Here is an 18,381-nt window from a genome sequence, read left to right as displayed (position 1 = left end):
GATGGCATTAGTTTCCAGAGAGTATCAGTCTGGTATACAACATAATTAGGAACTAACAGATGTTAATGAGTAATTAGGAACTAACAGATGTTAATGAGTAATAGTTATATGAAGTGATTAAAAGCATGGGCTCTGGAGACAGACTAGCTATATGATTTGGGTGACTTAACCTCTCAGTGCTTTAGTTTTCTCATGTGAAATGCTGATACTTCCTACTTTAGAGAGCTTAAGAAGATTGAGATCGAACATCTTATGTTTTAGAAACAATGTATAATAAATGCATAATAAGCACAAATGTTAGCTGTTACTACTACAAATAGAATAATTGACATTAATATTATTAATGTCCCAACTGTAACAGTTATACATTGTGAAGTTCATAGGATAACATGTTTAACTTCTGTGGTGTTTCTCCCACTCTGGTGAGTAGCATTCAGAGACTTCTTACTGCTCTGCTTTATAGTAGGCCTTATAAGTGCTAAGGTATGTTCTGCTTTGATGGCAAATTTTTCAAATTACTATACTATAGGAGTTTATTACTTGATACTCATAGTTTCAAAAGTTCTGTGGCACACCCTGAATTTTAAAAAAGAAAAGGGTATATATGAGTATTTCCTTCTAGAGAGAAACAAGAGCAGAGAGGGAGACAGAATTCCTCAAAAGGATTAGTGACATTTTGAACTTATTGAAAAGCCCATCCATATTTGGGAGTCTAACAGAATAAATTGCTAGAAGTTTGGCAAAGAAATTTTTCATAATGACTATCAGTGAGACTCTATTAAAAAAAAATACTCTTTTCCTTACCTTTTATATATATAAAGCACAAGTTATTTATTTATTTATTTATTTATTTTTTAAAAAAATATATTTTATTGATTTTTCACAGATAGGAAGAGAGAGGGATAGAGAGTCAGAAACATCGATGAGAGAGAATCATCAATCAGCTGCCTCTTGCACACCCCCTACTGGGGATGTGCCGGCAACCAAGGTACATGTCCTTGACCGGAATCGAACCTGGGACCTTTCAGTCCACAGGCCGACACTCTATCCACTGAGCCAAACTGGTTTCGGCTATAGCACAAGTTATTTTATCATGCATATCAAATATATATTAGTACTACTCTGCATGGCTATAATTCAGGATCAAAGCAGGCACCAACATCATTGGGGCAGTATGTGTTAAATATTTTATTGTTAAAAGAAGAATTTAAACAAAACCTGCTACGTTTCAAATTTGAAATTTAGCAAGCACAAAAGAACCATTTAAAATTGAAATTATTTTCTTTGCTGCCACCTAGTGGTTAAACAACTCAGAGTAACCAAAGGTAAGTTAAAATAGTTATTCATTGATTATTTTATATTTTACATAAAAAATTCTAAATCTTAGTAAATAGGTGAAATTTAGGAATAACTTAAATTATCGTAATCATGTTATTTTTAAAGTAATACAATTCTATTGTCTTCTATATCTACCATCTCTTTTCTCATTTTTTCAGGCCTCCTAATTACTCAGCTTGCATCATCTTCTACCCCCCCTAATCATTTTTCTTCAATAAATTTATGCTGATCTCTTTAAAAAGCAAATGCTCCCTGCCCAGCTTAAAACTTTTACTTGAAATTGTTCGTGGAATAAAGACCAAACTCCAAGTAGATATGCAAGGTTATGTAAAATCTGACTCCCACCTGCCACTTCTAGCATATATTTTGTATCTATTTTTCTTTTCCTCAAGTCACAATGGCCTGCTTTTCTTCCATCTTACCACATTCCTTCATATCTGCCCTTACACTTGCTGTCCCCTCTGCATACTATATGCTTCTCTCCTTCGCATAGCAGTTCCTGCTAATTCTGAGCTGTCATCTCTGCCTCAGGAAGCCTCTCTGGCTTTGTCACAATCCCCTGTTATAGGTGATCATAACAGCATGTATCTTCATAGTTCTTATCTCGTTTAATTATTTTATTGATGTTTTTCTTTCTCACCAAACTACATGCTCCAGGAGGGTGGGAAACACACCATTTTTACTTGTCATGTCTTTGGTGTCAGGTCATTAATAACTGAATATAAATGTTTTTGGGTTAACAAATGAATATAATTTTGGAAAATAGGCTAACCATTTTGAATTATAGATATACTGCTTACCTTAATCATTATGAGGGGAAAGAATCTGTAGTTAGCAAAATACAAATATGGGCACAAGATGAATTGACCTCACTTTAAGTGAGCCATATATTCTTGAAGTATAACTAGATACTTCCAAGTTTTAGGAAGCTTTTTAGTGTCTTTAAGTAGGTATACATTTGCATTTATATACACCTGCATTTGGCTTTTTGTAGTACACAGTGATTTCCTACAATTAAAGAAACTGAGGTACGGGTGTCTGGAGGTGTGTATTCTAGCCCTGTATGGATTTAGATTAGCTCCTCCGTACTGGACAAGAGGGCTGCACAGGATATTTGTGCAGCCCTCACTCAACATGCATGTTCTTTGCCTTTGATCACAGTCATTTATGATACCTAAATCAGTTTAGAACCAGAGATATATGATTTAGTCATCGTAGTGTTGCTAAAAAAATTATATTACTGATACGATTTCTTAAGAAAAGCTAATACCTGGTTTGTTTGTTTTTCAGTTAGGATTTTGTTTTGGCTGGGCATTATTTACATTAATGAACAAGTATAAATTTAGAGTAAGAAACTGCTTAACAAAAGCAGTTTTGATTTATTTATTTATTTAATTTTTAAATATATTTTATTGATTTTTTTACAGAGAGGAAGGGAGAGAGATAGAGAACTAGAAACGTCGATGAGAGAGAAACATCGACCAGTTGCCTCTTGCACACCCCCTACCGGGGATGTGCCCGCAACCAAGGTATATGCCCTTGACCGGAATCGAACCTGGGACTTTTCAATCCGCAGACCGACGCGCTACCACTGAGCCAAACCGGTTTTGGCACAGTTTTGATTTATTAAAAAATTCCATAGTTATTTTTATTGAGATATAATTCAATACCGTAAAAGTCACCATTTAAAATTGTACAATTCACTGGCGTTTAGTATATACAAGGTTGTGCAGCGATTACACTATCTAATTCTAGAACATTTTCATCACCCTCTGAAGAAACCTGGTACCCATTAGTAGTCACTTTGCATCCCCTCCTCTATTTAGCTACTGTCAAATAATTATTTTTATTGAAAATTGCTTTTTTTCCCTTGCAGAACCCAAGAAAACAGGGGCCTGAAACCCAAGGCAGCACGGCGGAATTAATTACAGGGCTTGTGCAGCTGGTCCCTCAGTCGCACATGCCAGAGATTGCTCAGGAAGCCATGGAGGTAAGGGAGGAAAGATTTCCAGGCTCTTGTAGCTATATATGTAGCTATATATATATATATATATATATATATATATATATATATATATATTCTTGATGTTTTGCTGTGTGGTTTCTGTGAGTGATAGATGTAGTTTCTGGAAATCTGTCAGAGAACATGTCATTTCTGGAAATGATATGTTCTTATCTATACACTGTGTTATGAACTCCATGGAGAAAGAAGGGATTTCCTGAGCCTCGCCAGCGAGGGCTGCACATTCTTTTTAAGTACACATGGAACATTCAGTGTATCTTGAGCATGAAGCCTCAACAAATTTCTAAAGGAGTTAAGTCATTCAGAATTACTTTTATGACTACAGTAAAATTAAGCTAGAAATTCATAACAAAAAGCTTTGTGAAACATTAAATGATTATACATTTTCATTCATACTCTGTACTAATGTACTTTGCGAATTAGTATGACCGTCATTAAAAATTGCTTTGCAATATCTACATATTGCTTTGCAATATCTACAATATCATCCAAACGGTATGTACCCAACAGAAATACATATATATGTTTACCAAAAGACATACAAAAATATTAATAGCAACATAATTTGTAATAGTAAAAGATTGGACTTAAATGTATCAACAAACGGTAGGATAGATGAATAATTTTGGTTATATTCATTATACCGATTAACAACAACGAAAAAAGAGTGAGCTGCTAAGTGCAAAGCATTAATGAGTCTCACGGACATAATGTTGAGAGAAAACAGACAAACACAGAAGAAAACAGGCAAAAAATAATCTATGGTAATAGTAAAAAGTGGCTACTTTTATCAAGGGCTAATGACTGGAAGGGAATGTAAAAAAAGACTTCTGAGTGTTGATAATGTTGATCTAGGTACTGGTTGCATGAGTATATACATTTGTGAAAATTCATTGCACTATACATTTAAGATTTGCTACTTTATTGTTTAAGCTGTATACTTCATTTTACCAAAAATGTTTCAATGCTCATTGCTTATGTTTGTGTGCATTGCTATTGGTCCTATAAATTAGTATGTTTCTTGTATTCTTTTTGAAAGGCTTTTTGACAATATTTGGCAGGAGCTGTGCAAATGCCCTTTTTGTGTGTGTGCTTATAATTCCCTTTCTGTATTTTTCAATCCTATTAATACAATTCAAAATGGAAAGAGCTACACTCATGTGCTTAATGCTCTTATCCTATATAATAAAAGCCCAGCAACCAAATGGCAGCACGACCAGAATGAGGTTTTCAACCAGTCGCTATGATGCGCAATGACCACCAGGGAGCAGACACTCAATGCAGGAGTTGCCCCTTCGTGGTCAATGCACTCCTGCATCTGGTTGATCTCCGCAGGCCATGCCCCCAACCAGTGCACGAATCGCATGCACTAGGCCTCTAGTTTATAATAGGAGACTATTAGGAGAATTTTAAATATTCACTAATAAGAGAATGGGTTAATATTTAATGACAAGAGAATGACATTTTAATTTGGTGAACTATCAATTTAAATGTCCATTAAAACATATGCAGCTCACCAGCATTATGGAAAGTTATTTATGAAATGTTGGATGAGTGTACTCTGTTTATAGTTCTGTTAAAACGTATGTCAAAACAAAAAAAAAACAGAAGGGAATGTGAAAAGGAAAACAACTCAGTAAAAGGCTAACATTTTTCCCCCATATTTCAAAACTATTTTGTCAATCAATAACATTGAGAATTTGCCACTTAAAATTTTGTCAGTAAATTATACTAAGTTTTCACAATAGTGACAAAATTGAATGTTAATTTGCGTTGTTTTTCTTTGATATGAGTTATAAACTATATAATTTTTAAAGAGACTCCCAATGGATTTAGAACTCCAGGTTCTTCAGGGACTCACAGGTTCAGCACACTGGTCCTGAGAGGAAGGTGGCGGAGGAGGCTTAGGACCCAACGGCCCGAGATTGGCGTCTCCGTGCCTCCAGGCTTCTCTCCGCTCACAGCGTCCCTGCAGCCTGGCCCCCGGACCCTCCCGCTTGGGGAGCGGCCTCTCAGGTCCTGCCGCCCGGCCCCGCACTCAGGAGCGGGAAGAAACACCACATAACCAGACATCCTGAAAAGAGAGGCCATGGGGAGACAAAGAAATAGCCCGCACATGAAAGAAAAGCAGGCATCACCAGAAAAGGAAGTAAACGAGTCAGAGGCAAGCAGCCTACCAGAGCAAGAATTCAGAATAATGATCATAGGATGGCTAAAAAGAATGGAAGAGAAATTTGACAATAACCAAGAAGAAATGAGGAAGAACCATGAGGAATTGAAGAAGAGCCATGAGGAATTGAAGAAGAACCAAGAGGAATTGAAGAAGAACCAAGAAGAAATGAAAAATGACATCACTACCATGAAGAACTCAATAGAAAGCATCAAGAGTAGACTAGATGAAGCAGAGGACGGCATCAGTGAGCTAGAAGACAAGATGGAAAAAAATACCCAATTAGAGCAGCTTCTAGAAAAAAAGATTAACTAGCAGGAGGAGAGCCTATGGGAGCTTTGGGACAATACAAAACAAAATAATATTTGAATAATTGGGGTTCCAGAAGGAAAGGAAACTGAGGTAGACATGGAAAAAGTATTTCAAGAAATAATGACAGAAAACTTTCCTGAGATAGAGAAGAAAAAACCCACACAAATCCAAGATGCTCGCAGAGTCCCAAGCAAAATAAATCCCAGAAGACAGACGCCAAGGCACATTATAATTAAATTGGCTAACAACAACGACAAAGTAAGAATCTTAAAAGCAGCCAGAGAGAGACAGAAAGTGACATACAAAGGAACCCCCATCAGACTAGCAACTGATTTCTCAACAGAAACATATCAGGCCAGAAGGGAATGGGACGAAATATACAAAGTCATGCAAAGGAAGGGTCTGAATCCAAGAATACTGTACCCAGCAATGCTATCAATCAAAATTGAAGGGGAAATCAGGAGCTTCACAGACAAAAAGACTGAAGGAATTTATATCCACCAAACCAGCAATGCAAGAAATGCTAAAGGGTCTACTGTAAAAATAAAGAAATAGGAAGTGAAGAAGGAACACGGTTATAGAATAAAAATGGCGTCAAGTGAGTACCTATCAATAATAACCTTAAATGTAAATGGATTAAATGCTCCAATAAAAAGACATAGGGTGTCAGATTGGATAAGAAAACAAGACCCATACATCTGTTATCTACAAGAAACCCACCTCAGAAAAAAAGATGCACACAGACAGAGGGTGAAGGGATGGAAAAAAGTTTTCCAGGCAAATGGAAATGAAAAAAAAGCTGGGGTAGCAATACTTATATCTGACAAATTAGATCTCAGAGTGAAGGACATAACAAGAGATAATGAAGGCCACTTCATAATACTAAAGGGAACAATCCAACAAGAAGAAATAACCCTGGTAAATATATATGCACCCAATACAGGAGCACCCAAATACATAAAAAAAACTGCTGGAGGACATTAAGGGAGAGATTAATAGCAATACAATCATAGTAGGAGATTTTAATACCCCACTGTCACCCTTCGACAAATCATCTAAACAAAAAATCAAAGAAATATCAATCCTAAATGACTCACTAGACCAGATGGAATTAATTGACATCTTCAGAACATTCCACCCCAAAGCCACACAATATACATTCTTCTCAAAGATAGACCACATTTTGGGACATAGGCAATGTCTCTTCAAATTCAAGAAGATAGAAATCATATCAAGCATCTTCTCAGATCATAATGGCATAAAACTGGAAATTAACTACAATAAAAATAATCCAAAGAAATCAAACACATGGAGACTAAATCGCATGCTATTAAACAAGGACTGGGTTACCAGAGAAATCAAGGAAGAAATTAAAAACCTCCTGGAAACAAATGACATGAAAACACAACAATCCAAAATCTATGGGACACAGCAAAAGCAGTTTTGAGAGGGAAGTTCATATCCTTACAAGCCTATTGCAAAAAACTAGAAAAAAGGCTAACAAGTGATCTAACTCTACAACTCAAAGAGTTAGAAAAAGAGCAACAAGAAAAGCCCAGTGTAAGCAGAAGGAAGGAAATAACAAAAATCAGAGCACAGATAAAAGACATAGAGACCAAAGAAACAATACACAAAATCAACAAAACCAAGAGCTGGTTCTTTGAAAGGATAAACAAGATAGATGGACCTCTAGCCAGGCTAACCAAGAAACAAAGAGAGAGGACCCAAATAAACAAAATCAGAAATGAAAGAGGTGAAATAACAACAGACCCCACCGAAATACAACGGATTGTTACAAAATACTACGAACAACTCTATTCCAACAAACTGAACAACCTGGAGGAAATGGACATATTCCTAGAAAATACAAACTTCCAAAACTCAATCAGGAAGAATCTAAAAATCTCAATAGACCAGTGACTTGGGAAGAAATTGAAACAGTCATCAAAAAGTTTCCAGCAAACAAAAGCCCAGGGCCAGATGGCTTCACAGGAGAGTTTTACCAAACATTCAAGGAAGAACTAAAACCTATCCTCCTCAGACTATTCCAAAAAATACAAGAGGAAGGAACACTTCCAAACTCCTTCTATGAAGCCAGCATCACCCTAATACCAAAACCAGATAAAGACAACTCAATGAAAGAGAATTACAGGCGAATATCCCTCATGAACATAGATGCCAAAATCCTCAACAAAATTCTAGCAAATCGACTCCAGAAGAACATCAAAAAGATCATACACCATGACCAAGTAGGATTTATTCTAGGAATGCAAGGATGGTACAATATCCGCAAATCAGTAAATGTGATACATCACATTAACAAATTGAAAGATAAAAATCATATAGTCATATCAATTGATGCAGAAAAAGCATTTGATAAAATCCAACACCCTTTCCTGATAAAAACTCTTAACAAGGTGGGAGTACAAGGATCATACCTCAACATAATAAAAGCTATTTATGATAAACCCACAGCCAACATTATACTCAATGGGCAAAAACTAAAACCATTCCCTCTACGAACAGGAACAAGACAGGGATGCCCTCTCTCGCCACTCCTGTTTGACATAGTACTGGAAGTACTAGCCATTGCAATTAGACAAGAGGAGGAAATAAAAGGCATCCAAATAGGAAAGAAGAAGTAAAGTTATCCTTATTTGCAGATGACATGATATTGTACATAAAAAACCCAAAAGACTCCATTAAAAAACTAATTGACTTAATAAATGAATTTGGCAATGTAGCAGGATACAAAATTAATGCCAAGAAATCCATGGCATTTCTATACACCAACAGTGAAACTGCAGAAACAGAGACTAAAAAAGCAATGCCATTTACTACCACACCAAAAAAATTAAGATACCTAGGAATAAATTTAACTAAGGAAGTAAAGGACCTATATGCGGAAAACTACACGACACTGAAAAAAGAGATAGAGGAAGATTGTAAGGAGATGGAAGAACATACCATGTTCATGGATTGGTAGAATAAACATCATCAAAATGTCCATACTTCCTAAAGCAATCTATAGGTTCAATGCACTCCCCATTGAAATACCAACGGCATACTTCACTGACCTAGAAAGAACTCTCCAAAAGTTCATTTGGAACAATAAAAGACCCCGAATAGCCACAGCAATCCTGAGAAAGAAGAGTAAAGTAGGAGGGATCTCAATACCAGACTTCAAACTATATTACAAAGCCACGGTTCTCAAAACAGCCTGGTACTGGCACAAGAACAGACATATAGATCAATGGAATAGAATTGAGAACCCAGATATCAACCCAAGTCAATATGCTCAATTAATATTTGACAAAGGAGGCACGAATATACAATGGAGTCAAGACAGTCTCTTCAATAAATGGTGTTGGGAAAATTGGACAAACACATGCAAAAGAAGGAAACTAGATCACCAACTTACACCATTCACCAAAATAAACTCAAAATGGATACAGGACTTAAACATCAGACGGGAAACCATAAAAATACTAGAAGCATCCACAGGCAGCAAAATCTCAGATATATGCCAAAAGAACTTCTTCACTGATACTGCCCCTAGAGCAATGGAAGCTAAAGAGAAAATAAACAAATGGGACTACATCAAAATAAAAAGCTTTTTTACGGCAAAAGAAACCATCAACAAAACAACAAGAAAGCCTACGGTGTGGGAGAATATATTTGCAAATAATACCACTGATAAAGGTTTAATCTCCAACATTTACAGACAGCTTATAAAACTAAATAAAAGGAAGATGAATGATCCAATTAAAAAATGGGCAATGGACCTAAATAGAATATTTTCAAAAGAAGACAGAAGGAAGGCCAAAAGGCACATGAAAACATGCTCAAAGTCACTAATTGTCTGAGAGGTGCAAATCAAAACAACAATGCGGTACCATCTCACACCTGTCAGAATGGCCAACATCAACAAATCAACAAACGACAAGTGTTGGCGAGGTTGTGGAGAAAAAGGAACCCTCATGCACTGCTGGTGGGAATGCAGACTGGTGCAACCACTGTGGAGAACAGTGTGGAGTTTCCTCAAAAAACTGAAAATGGAACTCCCATTTGACCCAGTAATCCCACTTCTAGGAATATATCCCAAGAAACTAGAAACACCAATCAGAAAGGATATATGCACCCCTATGTTCCTAGCAGCGCAATCTACAATAGCCAGAATTTGGAAACAGCCTAGGTGCCCGTCAGCAGATGATTGGATCCAAAAACCATGGTACATCTACACAATGGAATACTATGCTGCCATAAAAAGAAGGAATTCTCATCATTTGCAGCAACCTGGATGGAATTGGAGAACATCATGCTGAGTGAAATAAGCCAGTCAATGAAAGAGAAACACCACATGACCTCACTCATCTGTGGATGATAAAGAACATTATAAATTGATGAACCAAGAGACAGATATAGAGACAGTAAAACAACAGGCAGACTGTCAAATTACAGTGGGGAGGGGAGGAAGATCTGGGGGAGATAATAGATCAACCGAAGGACTTGTGTACATGCACATAAGTACAACCAATGGACATAAAACTCTGGGGAGGGAGGGTATGTACGGGAGGGAGGGAGGGGGGTAAAAAAAATCAATAAAATATATTTAAAAATTTAAAAAAAAATAAAATAAAATATAAAAAAAAAGAGACTCCCAATGAATAGCAATTTTCAGTATGTATTTAAAAGTATTTATTTACAGTAAAAATGTTAGGGATAAGATAATATAGGTATAACCTCTAATCATTTATAACTTTTGGAGTTATAAAGTGGTCCAAGGGTGGACATTTAAATAACTTTTCTAATTTGAGGCAGATTATCAGTGCAGCTATTTGCAATTTATGCACTTGATTTGGTTTTAAGAGAAGAAATCAATTCTCATTATTTGTTCTAAACAATGTTTCATTGGAATTGTAATAAAATGCTGTAGAATGGGGTAAAGAACTGCCAAATATGCAGACCAAGGACTGAGAAGAATGTTCAGAGCTCAACAATGTGCCTCTGGAGGAAGCACTGTGGAGGTGGAGTTAGGGTAGGCTCTGTCTGAAGGAAGAGTCTTTATACAAACTTTCTGATGGCTTTATTTCATGATAGGTTTTTTTTGTATGTTAGTTGTATATTTTAAATTAATTAATTCCTGTTAATGTTCTGTAAGCAAAATTCCAATTCAAATTGAAATAATTTAGGATGAGCCCAGCTGGCGTGGCTCAGAGGTTGAACATTGACCTTTGAAACTGGTTCAATTCCTGGTTGGGGCACATGCTTGGGTTGCAGGCTCCCAGTGTGGAGCGTGCAGAAGACAGCCCATCAGTGATTCTCTCTCATGGATGTTTTCATCTCTCTTCCTCCCTGAAATCAATAAAAACATGTATTTTTTAAAATAAATATTTTAGAATGAATACTCTGCTATGAAATGCAAAGTCTGTTTTGCTCTGTTCCAAAATAACTCGTGGCAGGATTACTTTTTCTTTTGGCTTAGAAGTAAAATAATTGTTATGTCTATTAATTTTGGCAAGCTCTTCTTACTTGGGAATTAACTTTATGTTCCACAGAATTCTTTGATACTTATTGAAATTATATTATAAATAATTTTTACATTTATATATTGGAGTTCTGAATTCATCAGTCATTTAACTTCCTGCATGTATGCCATTTTAAGTAAGAATGATACAAATAAAGTGATTTATTTACATATGTATCTTGTTCCTTAGAGATCTGGGATCTCAGACTTTTTCTCTTTGGCTTTACAATGTATGTTGAGGCTACAATTAAATAGATCAATTTGTTAGCATTTATAAAATAAATAGCCCAACATGTTTACCAAAAGTTTTTTGAATAAGTCTTCTCTCTCTCTTTAAAAATTCAGGCTCTGCTTGTCCTTCATCAATTAGAGAGCATTGATTTGTGGAACCCTGATGCTCCTGTAGAAACATTTTGGGAAATTAGGTATTTGGACTTTTATTTTTTAATTCAATTTAAAAATTTACTTTGTGTTTATTTTTTTGCCTTTAAATATTAACTCTATAGTACTCGGTTTATTATAAAACTTTATTCACTTATAACTCTAGAGGTTTTATGATTTTGTTTATCTGACTTGAAATTATTAATTAGATCATTTCTTGTTTTAACTCTGGGAACAATGTAACAGCAGTGTAGAAAAAAAATTTTTTAATTGAACTACATTTTATTATCCAACCATAAGTACTAATATATGTTGTAATCTCCTTTATTACCTATTTCCAGGTAATACAAGCATGTTTTAAATTGACTCTGTTCAGTTATAATCTTAAGAGTTTTAAAATTTTGTGATGTTAATAGTTTGCTTTTATAAATTATGATTTTTCATAAGTTTTTTTAATAACTATTGTTTTAATGACAAACATCTGCCTAGAAGGCAAAAACATACAGAATTTTATAATTTATTTCCTAGGTTATATAAATTACTACCTTTTAGTGAACACAAAAGGAGTGCATTGAGAAAAATTTAGCCTCAGGTTTTGTCATTATCTTACCATAGAAGTGAGTACACTAAGTCACTTGGCAGCTGAGTTGAGTCCTCCACCGAGAGCAGTGCTCTTCCATACTAATGCAATGTGAACCACACATGTACTTCAAAATTTTCTGGTTTCCACATGAAGAAGTAAAAAGAAACAGGGAAAATTAATTTTATATATTTTTAATCCAGGATATACCTCTAAAATATTATTTCAACATGTAATCAATATAAGAGTTATTAATGAGATGTTTGACTAAAGTCTTCAAAATTTGATGCGTGTCACACTTAGAGCACATCTTAATTTGGACAAGCCACATTTCAAGTGTTCAGTAGCTGTCTAGTGGCTACCGTGTAAGACAGTACAACTTCAGACTAGGGATCAGCAAACTTTTTCTCTAAAGGGCCAGGAAGTAAATATTTTAGGTTTTGTGGGCCAGATAGCCTCTGTCATAACTATTCGTTTCTGCTGTTAGAGCATGAGAGCGGCCACAGAAAAATGTAAATGAATGGGTATAGCCATGTTCCTCTAAAGTTTTATTTGCAACAGCAAATGATGGTCTGTAGGCAGTTGTTTGAAGGTATCGCAGTCTAGAATACTGGGTTTACTCCAGTCTGTGCTGCAGCACATGGTCTGTCATTTCTTTTTGAGTCCTCCATAAGGATTAGATGCATGGACAAAATAATTGGGAGTTTGGGGGATAGGAGGTATAGGAGTACTTGATTTTTAAAAAAATATATAATCTGTAGATTTATTCCCTTTGATTACCACACTGTTAACATTTTGATAACCATTTCTCTAAAACAAATCTCAGAAGGGAAAATAAGCTTTTCTAAACTTGAGTACATCATGAGAGAATGCCATTACATACTGATTATTATGTGTATTAGATTACCTATTGACAGTGCTGGTAACAATGAACTTTATATTATTGCAGTTCACAAATGCTTTTTTACATCTGCAAGAAATTAACTAGCCATCAAATGCTTAGTAGCACAGAAATTCTCAAATGGTTGCGGGAAATTCTGATCTGCAGGAATAAATTTCTTCTTAAAAATAAGGTAAGCAAAATGGCATCTTTAAAAAGGAAAGAATATTTGGAATTGTAATGGGGGAAAAAATAAGGAATTGTTTATTAGCCATCAGTTCTGCTTCAGCTCCTCCCTCCTTCACAAACTTTAAGGAAAGTAATTGCTGACAAATCAGCATTTAAAAATTATTATGAAGTCCTGGCTGGTGTGGCCTAGTTGATTAGAGCGTTGTTCTGTGCACCAAGGGGTTGTGGGTCTGATAACCCATGCAGGGTCCATATGAGAGGCAACTGATAGATATTTCTTGCTCACATCGATGTTTCTCTCTCTCTAAAATCAATTTAAAAAAAATAAGTAGGAAAAATAGAATATTATTCTGAGGCTTTGGTTTTAGAGTTGCAGTCCTGATTAATTCTAATTGAGCTAAGGAGGTCTCTGTGGCAGGCCCAAGAGGAGTGGAGGCTGCTATAACCAAAATAAATTGAAGAGCATAATCTATCTGCTCTAAAGTTCATACCTACGATTTGGATTTTATGGGCTCTACTCAATCAGGGAATACTATCTATCAAGAAGCTGAAGGAAACACACAACCTAGGTTTATTTATATTTCTGCCATCAAGGTTTCATCTCTTAAAAATATCAGGAACCTTCTTCCTTGGGGCTGAGTGAAAAGTTTGATTCTGAACTTTTGAAGCATGGTGACAAGGTTTTGAGGAATAGAGAAGAGCCTTAAATTTCTTTTATATAAAGTTTCTGTAGTTAGTTAAAAATCCTATTATGGCCGAAACCGGTTTGGCTCAGTGGATAGAGCGTCAGCCTGCGGACTGAAGGGTCCTGGGTTCGATTCCGGTCAAGGGCATGTACCTTGGTTGCAGGCACATCCCCAGTAGGGGGTGTGTGCAAGAGGCAGCTGATCGATGATTCTCTCATTGATGTTTCTAACTGTCTATCCCTCTCTCATCCTCTCTGTAAAAAATCAATAAAATATGTTAAAAAAATAAATCCAGGTCTTTAAAAAAAATAAAATAAAAAAATAAAAATCCTATTATGGCATAGTTTTAGGAGTATTGGATTCATTGAATTTTTATCCTTTTCTAGAATCATAGCTATGAGAAATCTTAACTACAACAAACTAATATGCTTTTCAGTATACCATGTAGCTTGTTAAATTTTCTGTAGAGATGGGCTAATAGTGAATTGAGTTTATTCACATCTGGCTTATCTTACTGTGTTAATATAGTGGAATCTGACTTTATTCCTAAAATAAAAAAGAACATTAGACTTCATAGTTTCATGCCCTTGCCTGTGGTATAATTTTCTGGAGTAATCCAGCATTAAGTAATCCAGTAATAAATCTAATCAGTACAGTCACTATTGTGACATACTTGGCATATGTATCCATGTTAATTACTGGTATAGAGGAGCTTAATCTCAAAAGAGTCAACTTCTAATTATTCTGACATGGCAGATAATAAAACGTGATAGGAGAAAATGTTTATAAATCATGTTGTTGCTATTTTGTGTCCATGTTAGATTGAGAAATGGTAATTTACACTTCTAGAATGTGCTATTTTGATGATTTCAAGGTTGGAAAACTGAGAAGCATTTCAAAGACATTGAGTGAACATTATTTGTACCATTGGGTTTTTGGTGAATGTTCCTCAAAGTGAGAGATAGGAGTTGTGAGGAGAGGATTTTCAGGGTGGTTATCAGTGCTTCCAAAAGACTTATTTATTTCTTTTTTCTAGCAGGCAGATAGAAGCTCCTGTCACTTTCTGTTCCTTTATGGGCTAGGATGTGACATTCCTTCAAGTGGAAATACCAGTCAGATGTCCATGGATCACGAAGAGTTACTCCGCACTTGTACTCCCGGAGCCCCTCTCCGGAAGGGAAAAGGAAACTCATCCATGGTAAGCAGCTTCTTTTGTAGTCACATGTCATCATCTGTGCTGAGTATATTTTATGTAGGGATAATACTAATTCCTACCCCAGAATAGTTGTAAGGATTAAGTGGGATCATGTTTAAAACAGTATTTGATCAAGTATTTGACACTTATAAGGTATAATTATTATAAACTACTCCATAAGAAAAACCATTTAAACCCCAAAAGTTTAAAAGTTGTACCAACTTTAAAAAGTACAAACTTACTGGGAGAAAAAGCATTTTTGCCTCAGTACAGATAAACTAGTGACCCAGTGCACAGATTTGTGCACATGGAAAGGATATTAATTAGAAGGTGACTGGAGGGGCAGGACTGGGCGATATGGGCCAGACAAGCACTAGAGCCAACCTGCTGAGATCCCTCCCCAGCCAGCCGCACCTGGGGTGGTGCCATGGCTTGAAGGGCATCTGAGGAGTGAGCAGGGTCCCTCCGACAGGTGGCGTCCCTCGGCCTGGCCTATGGGAATGGGGCTGAAACTGGCTCCGACATCCCCTGAGGGGCCCTGGCATGGGAGAGGGCACTCTGCAAAGTTGCTATCATACAGGGTGTGGAACACAAACACAAGTGTGCAGTAAACCAGATTTGTGGCCGACAGTGCCCCAGCAACAACAACAATCCATGGCTGAAGGTGGACTTGTTCAGCCTTGCAAGGAATCGGGCTCCCTCCTCTGGTTTTGGGGTGCATTACCCGAGAACCAACGCTGCCAAGAACGTTGCCCCCTGGTGGTCCGTGTGCTTCATAGTTACCAGTGGGACAAACACTTAGCATATTAGCCTTCTTTATATATAGATGTTTCTGTGATTTTTGTTCGTGTGATTCTTTTTAAAAGTAAATCATAGTAGAAGCAAAAAATCAAATCATTACATTAAGAATTTCTTTTTCAGACTAAAGCTTTTTTAATCTCTAATTTTCAATATAAGAACTAAATGTTTTGGCATTTATAATTGTCTACTTTACATGCAAAATTTATATTTGTTTCCTAAATGAGGATTTCATACTTTGGGAATGTGTAATCCAGAATCAAGTGTATCTTCTAAAGTGACACTTAGTTCTTGTTGTGCCCTCACTTCAGCCAGTACTGAATGTGCTTATTTTATTTCTTTCCTCCAGTAGGTAGGTAGACTTTACTGTGACTTCCTCTTTCTTTGTCATTTATAATTAACTGGGAAGTGGCTTACATTTTATGTAGGTTTATGTTGTGGCTGTTTTACTTGTGTCCATGATAGACCTAATTCACATTTCTGGAATTTAGAATGGGATAATACTCAATTTGAAATTGGACAGATAGTAGCATTATGTTGGTCCAAATAATCTAATTTCTTACTCAAATGAGACATTTGGGGTTTGAAAATTTCTATAATGACTAAAGGGTAAAGCTCTTGTGGGTCATTGTGTTTATGTATATATGTAGATGTGGTAAACAGTTTGCTGGTTTGTTGGGTTTTGTAAATAAAATTACCTACATTGAAAATATATACCTCCCACCTCCGACTCCCAGGACGGTGCAGCAGGGTGCAGTGGAACCCCGCCGATATGCCGACAAGCCCAAACCAAGCTGGAAGTGGCCCTGTACATGTTTCTGTGGAGCCCCGACACTGAAGCTGTGCTGGTGGCCATGTCCTGTTTCCGCCACCTCTGTGAGGAAGCGGATATCCGGTGTGGGGTGGATGAAGTATCGGTGCACAACTTCTTGCCCAACTATAACACATTCATGGAATTTGCCTCTGTCAGCAATATGATGTCAACAGGTAAATATGGTTAATGTTGGTGTTTTTCCACTCAGTCTGCCTTGAGTCACATATTTGTGCTAGAAATTTAAGGATGTATTTAAGGTGACTACTTTGCAAGTTTACAGGGCTAATTCAGAAAGGTTTCTTGAAATTCTTCTCTGCACAGGTAAGGTGGAAAAAAATAGCATTTGAAATTAATTATTAACATCTCACTGAATTTTTAATATAATATCTACATTTGTTTAAAAACTGGCAGTGTAAATTGGTGGTAGTTAATAGATTATATGTACTTGGCCTGGATTGTATACATAGTTGGGCAAAGTAGATTTACAGTTGTGAGTACATGAAACAGTTTATTTTTGTATTATTATTACTAAAAAAATATTTTGTTGATTTTAGAGAGGAAGGGAGAGGGAGAGAGAGAAACATCAATGATAAGAAACATCATTGATCAGCTGTGTCCTGCACACCCCACACTGGGGATCGAGTCTGCAACCTGGGCATGTGCTCTGACCAGGAATCAAACCGTGACCTCCCGTTTCATAGGTTTATGCTCAACCATTGAGCCATGCCAGCTGGGCATATTATTTTTTATTGTATTATTTTCCATACAAACAACTATAAATCTACTTCTACCCCACCCTGTATAATGAAGCTTAAAACACATTGTCACATGTTTTGAGTAAATATAGGTAGGAATAACTATTTTATGCTGAGATTTGTGGAGTCCAACTGAAATACCTTTCCTGTGAGGGAGGTAAAAGGAAATGTTCAACTTTATCATTTGAAGCATTCATTCCACTCCTCCTGCTCTGGCTATTGGGTTGGGCTTGCCGGGTTCTCCAATGGCAAGTGGGGCTCTGAGTGCAATAAGTTGATTTCCTGTGGTCTTTGTTTAGGAAGAACAGCACTTCAGAAAAGAGTGATGGCACTGCTAAGGCGCATTGAGCATCCCACTGCAGGAAACACTGAGGTATGCCCTTAGCAACAGAAGCATCACAGGCCCCCACCCACAATTTTAAACGCCTCATGTTATTTGTATGTGACCAGGAAGAGCGTTTGAAGCAGATCTAAGATGTGTGCATATTACTAGTAGGACATTATGTTTATGATATATACCAAGTTTGAGACCTATTACTGATTGGTTTTTAGCTCTAGGTTTAAATTTGCTTTTAAGTGGTAATTGCCTTCATTTTAGGCTTGGGAAGATACACACGCAAAATGGGAACAAGCTACAAAACTAATCCTCAACTATCCAAAAGCTAAAATGGAAGATGGCCAGGTGAGTTTATAAAGTTGATTTTTGTGTGTTAATCTGTTTGCTAAGCATATA

General features: G+C 36.4%; 1 protein-coding gene across 10 annotated transcripts in view; it reads left to right on the top strand.

The window, feature by feature from the left end:
- Positions 1–18,381, top strand: part of NF1 (neurofibromin 1) — a 222,318-nt gene that overhangs the window by 82,224 nt on the left and 121,713 nt on the right. For 8 of the 10 annotated variants that reach the window (XM_084862719.1, XM_084862721.1, XM_084862716.1 and 5 more), the window contains 7 exons: positions 3,215–3,328; positions 11,716–11,795; positions 13,281–13,404; positions 15,123–15,284; positions 16,817–17,066; positions 17,948–18,021; positions 18,247–18,330. In XM_084862719.1, the coding sequence (XP_084718845.1) occupies positions 3,215–3,328; positions 11,716–11,795; positions 13,281–13,404; positions 15,123–15,284; positions 16,817–17,066; positions 17,948–18,021; positions 18,247–18,330 (888 nt within the window). The remainder of the gene's footprint in view (positions 1–3,214; positions 3,329–11,715; positions 11,796–13,280; positions 13,405–15,122; positions 15,285–16,816; positions 17,067–17,947; positions 18,022–18,246; positions 18,331–18,381) is intronic. The other 2 variants (XM_084862720.1, XM_084862717.1) reach the window with 1 other exon arrangement.

Source organism: Pipistrellus hanaki, assembly GCF_964339955.1.
Source record: "Pipistrellus hanaki genome assembly, chromosome: 16".
In the NCBI taxonomy this organism is placed as follows: domain Eukaryota; kingdom Metazoa; phylum Chordata; class Mammalia; order Chiroptera; family Vespertilionidae; genus Pipistrellus; species Pipistrellus hanaki.
Note: the sequence above shows the minus strand (reverse complement) of the source record. Positions and strands in the feature narration are given on the sequence as shown.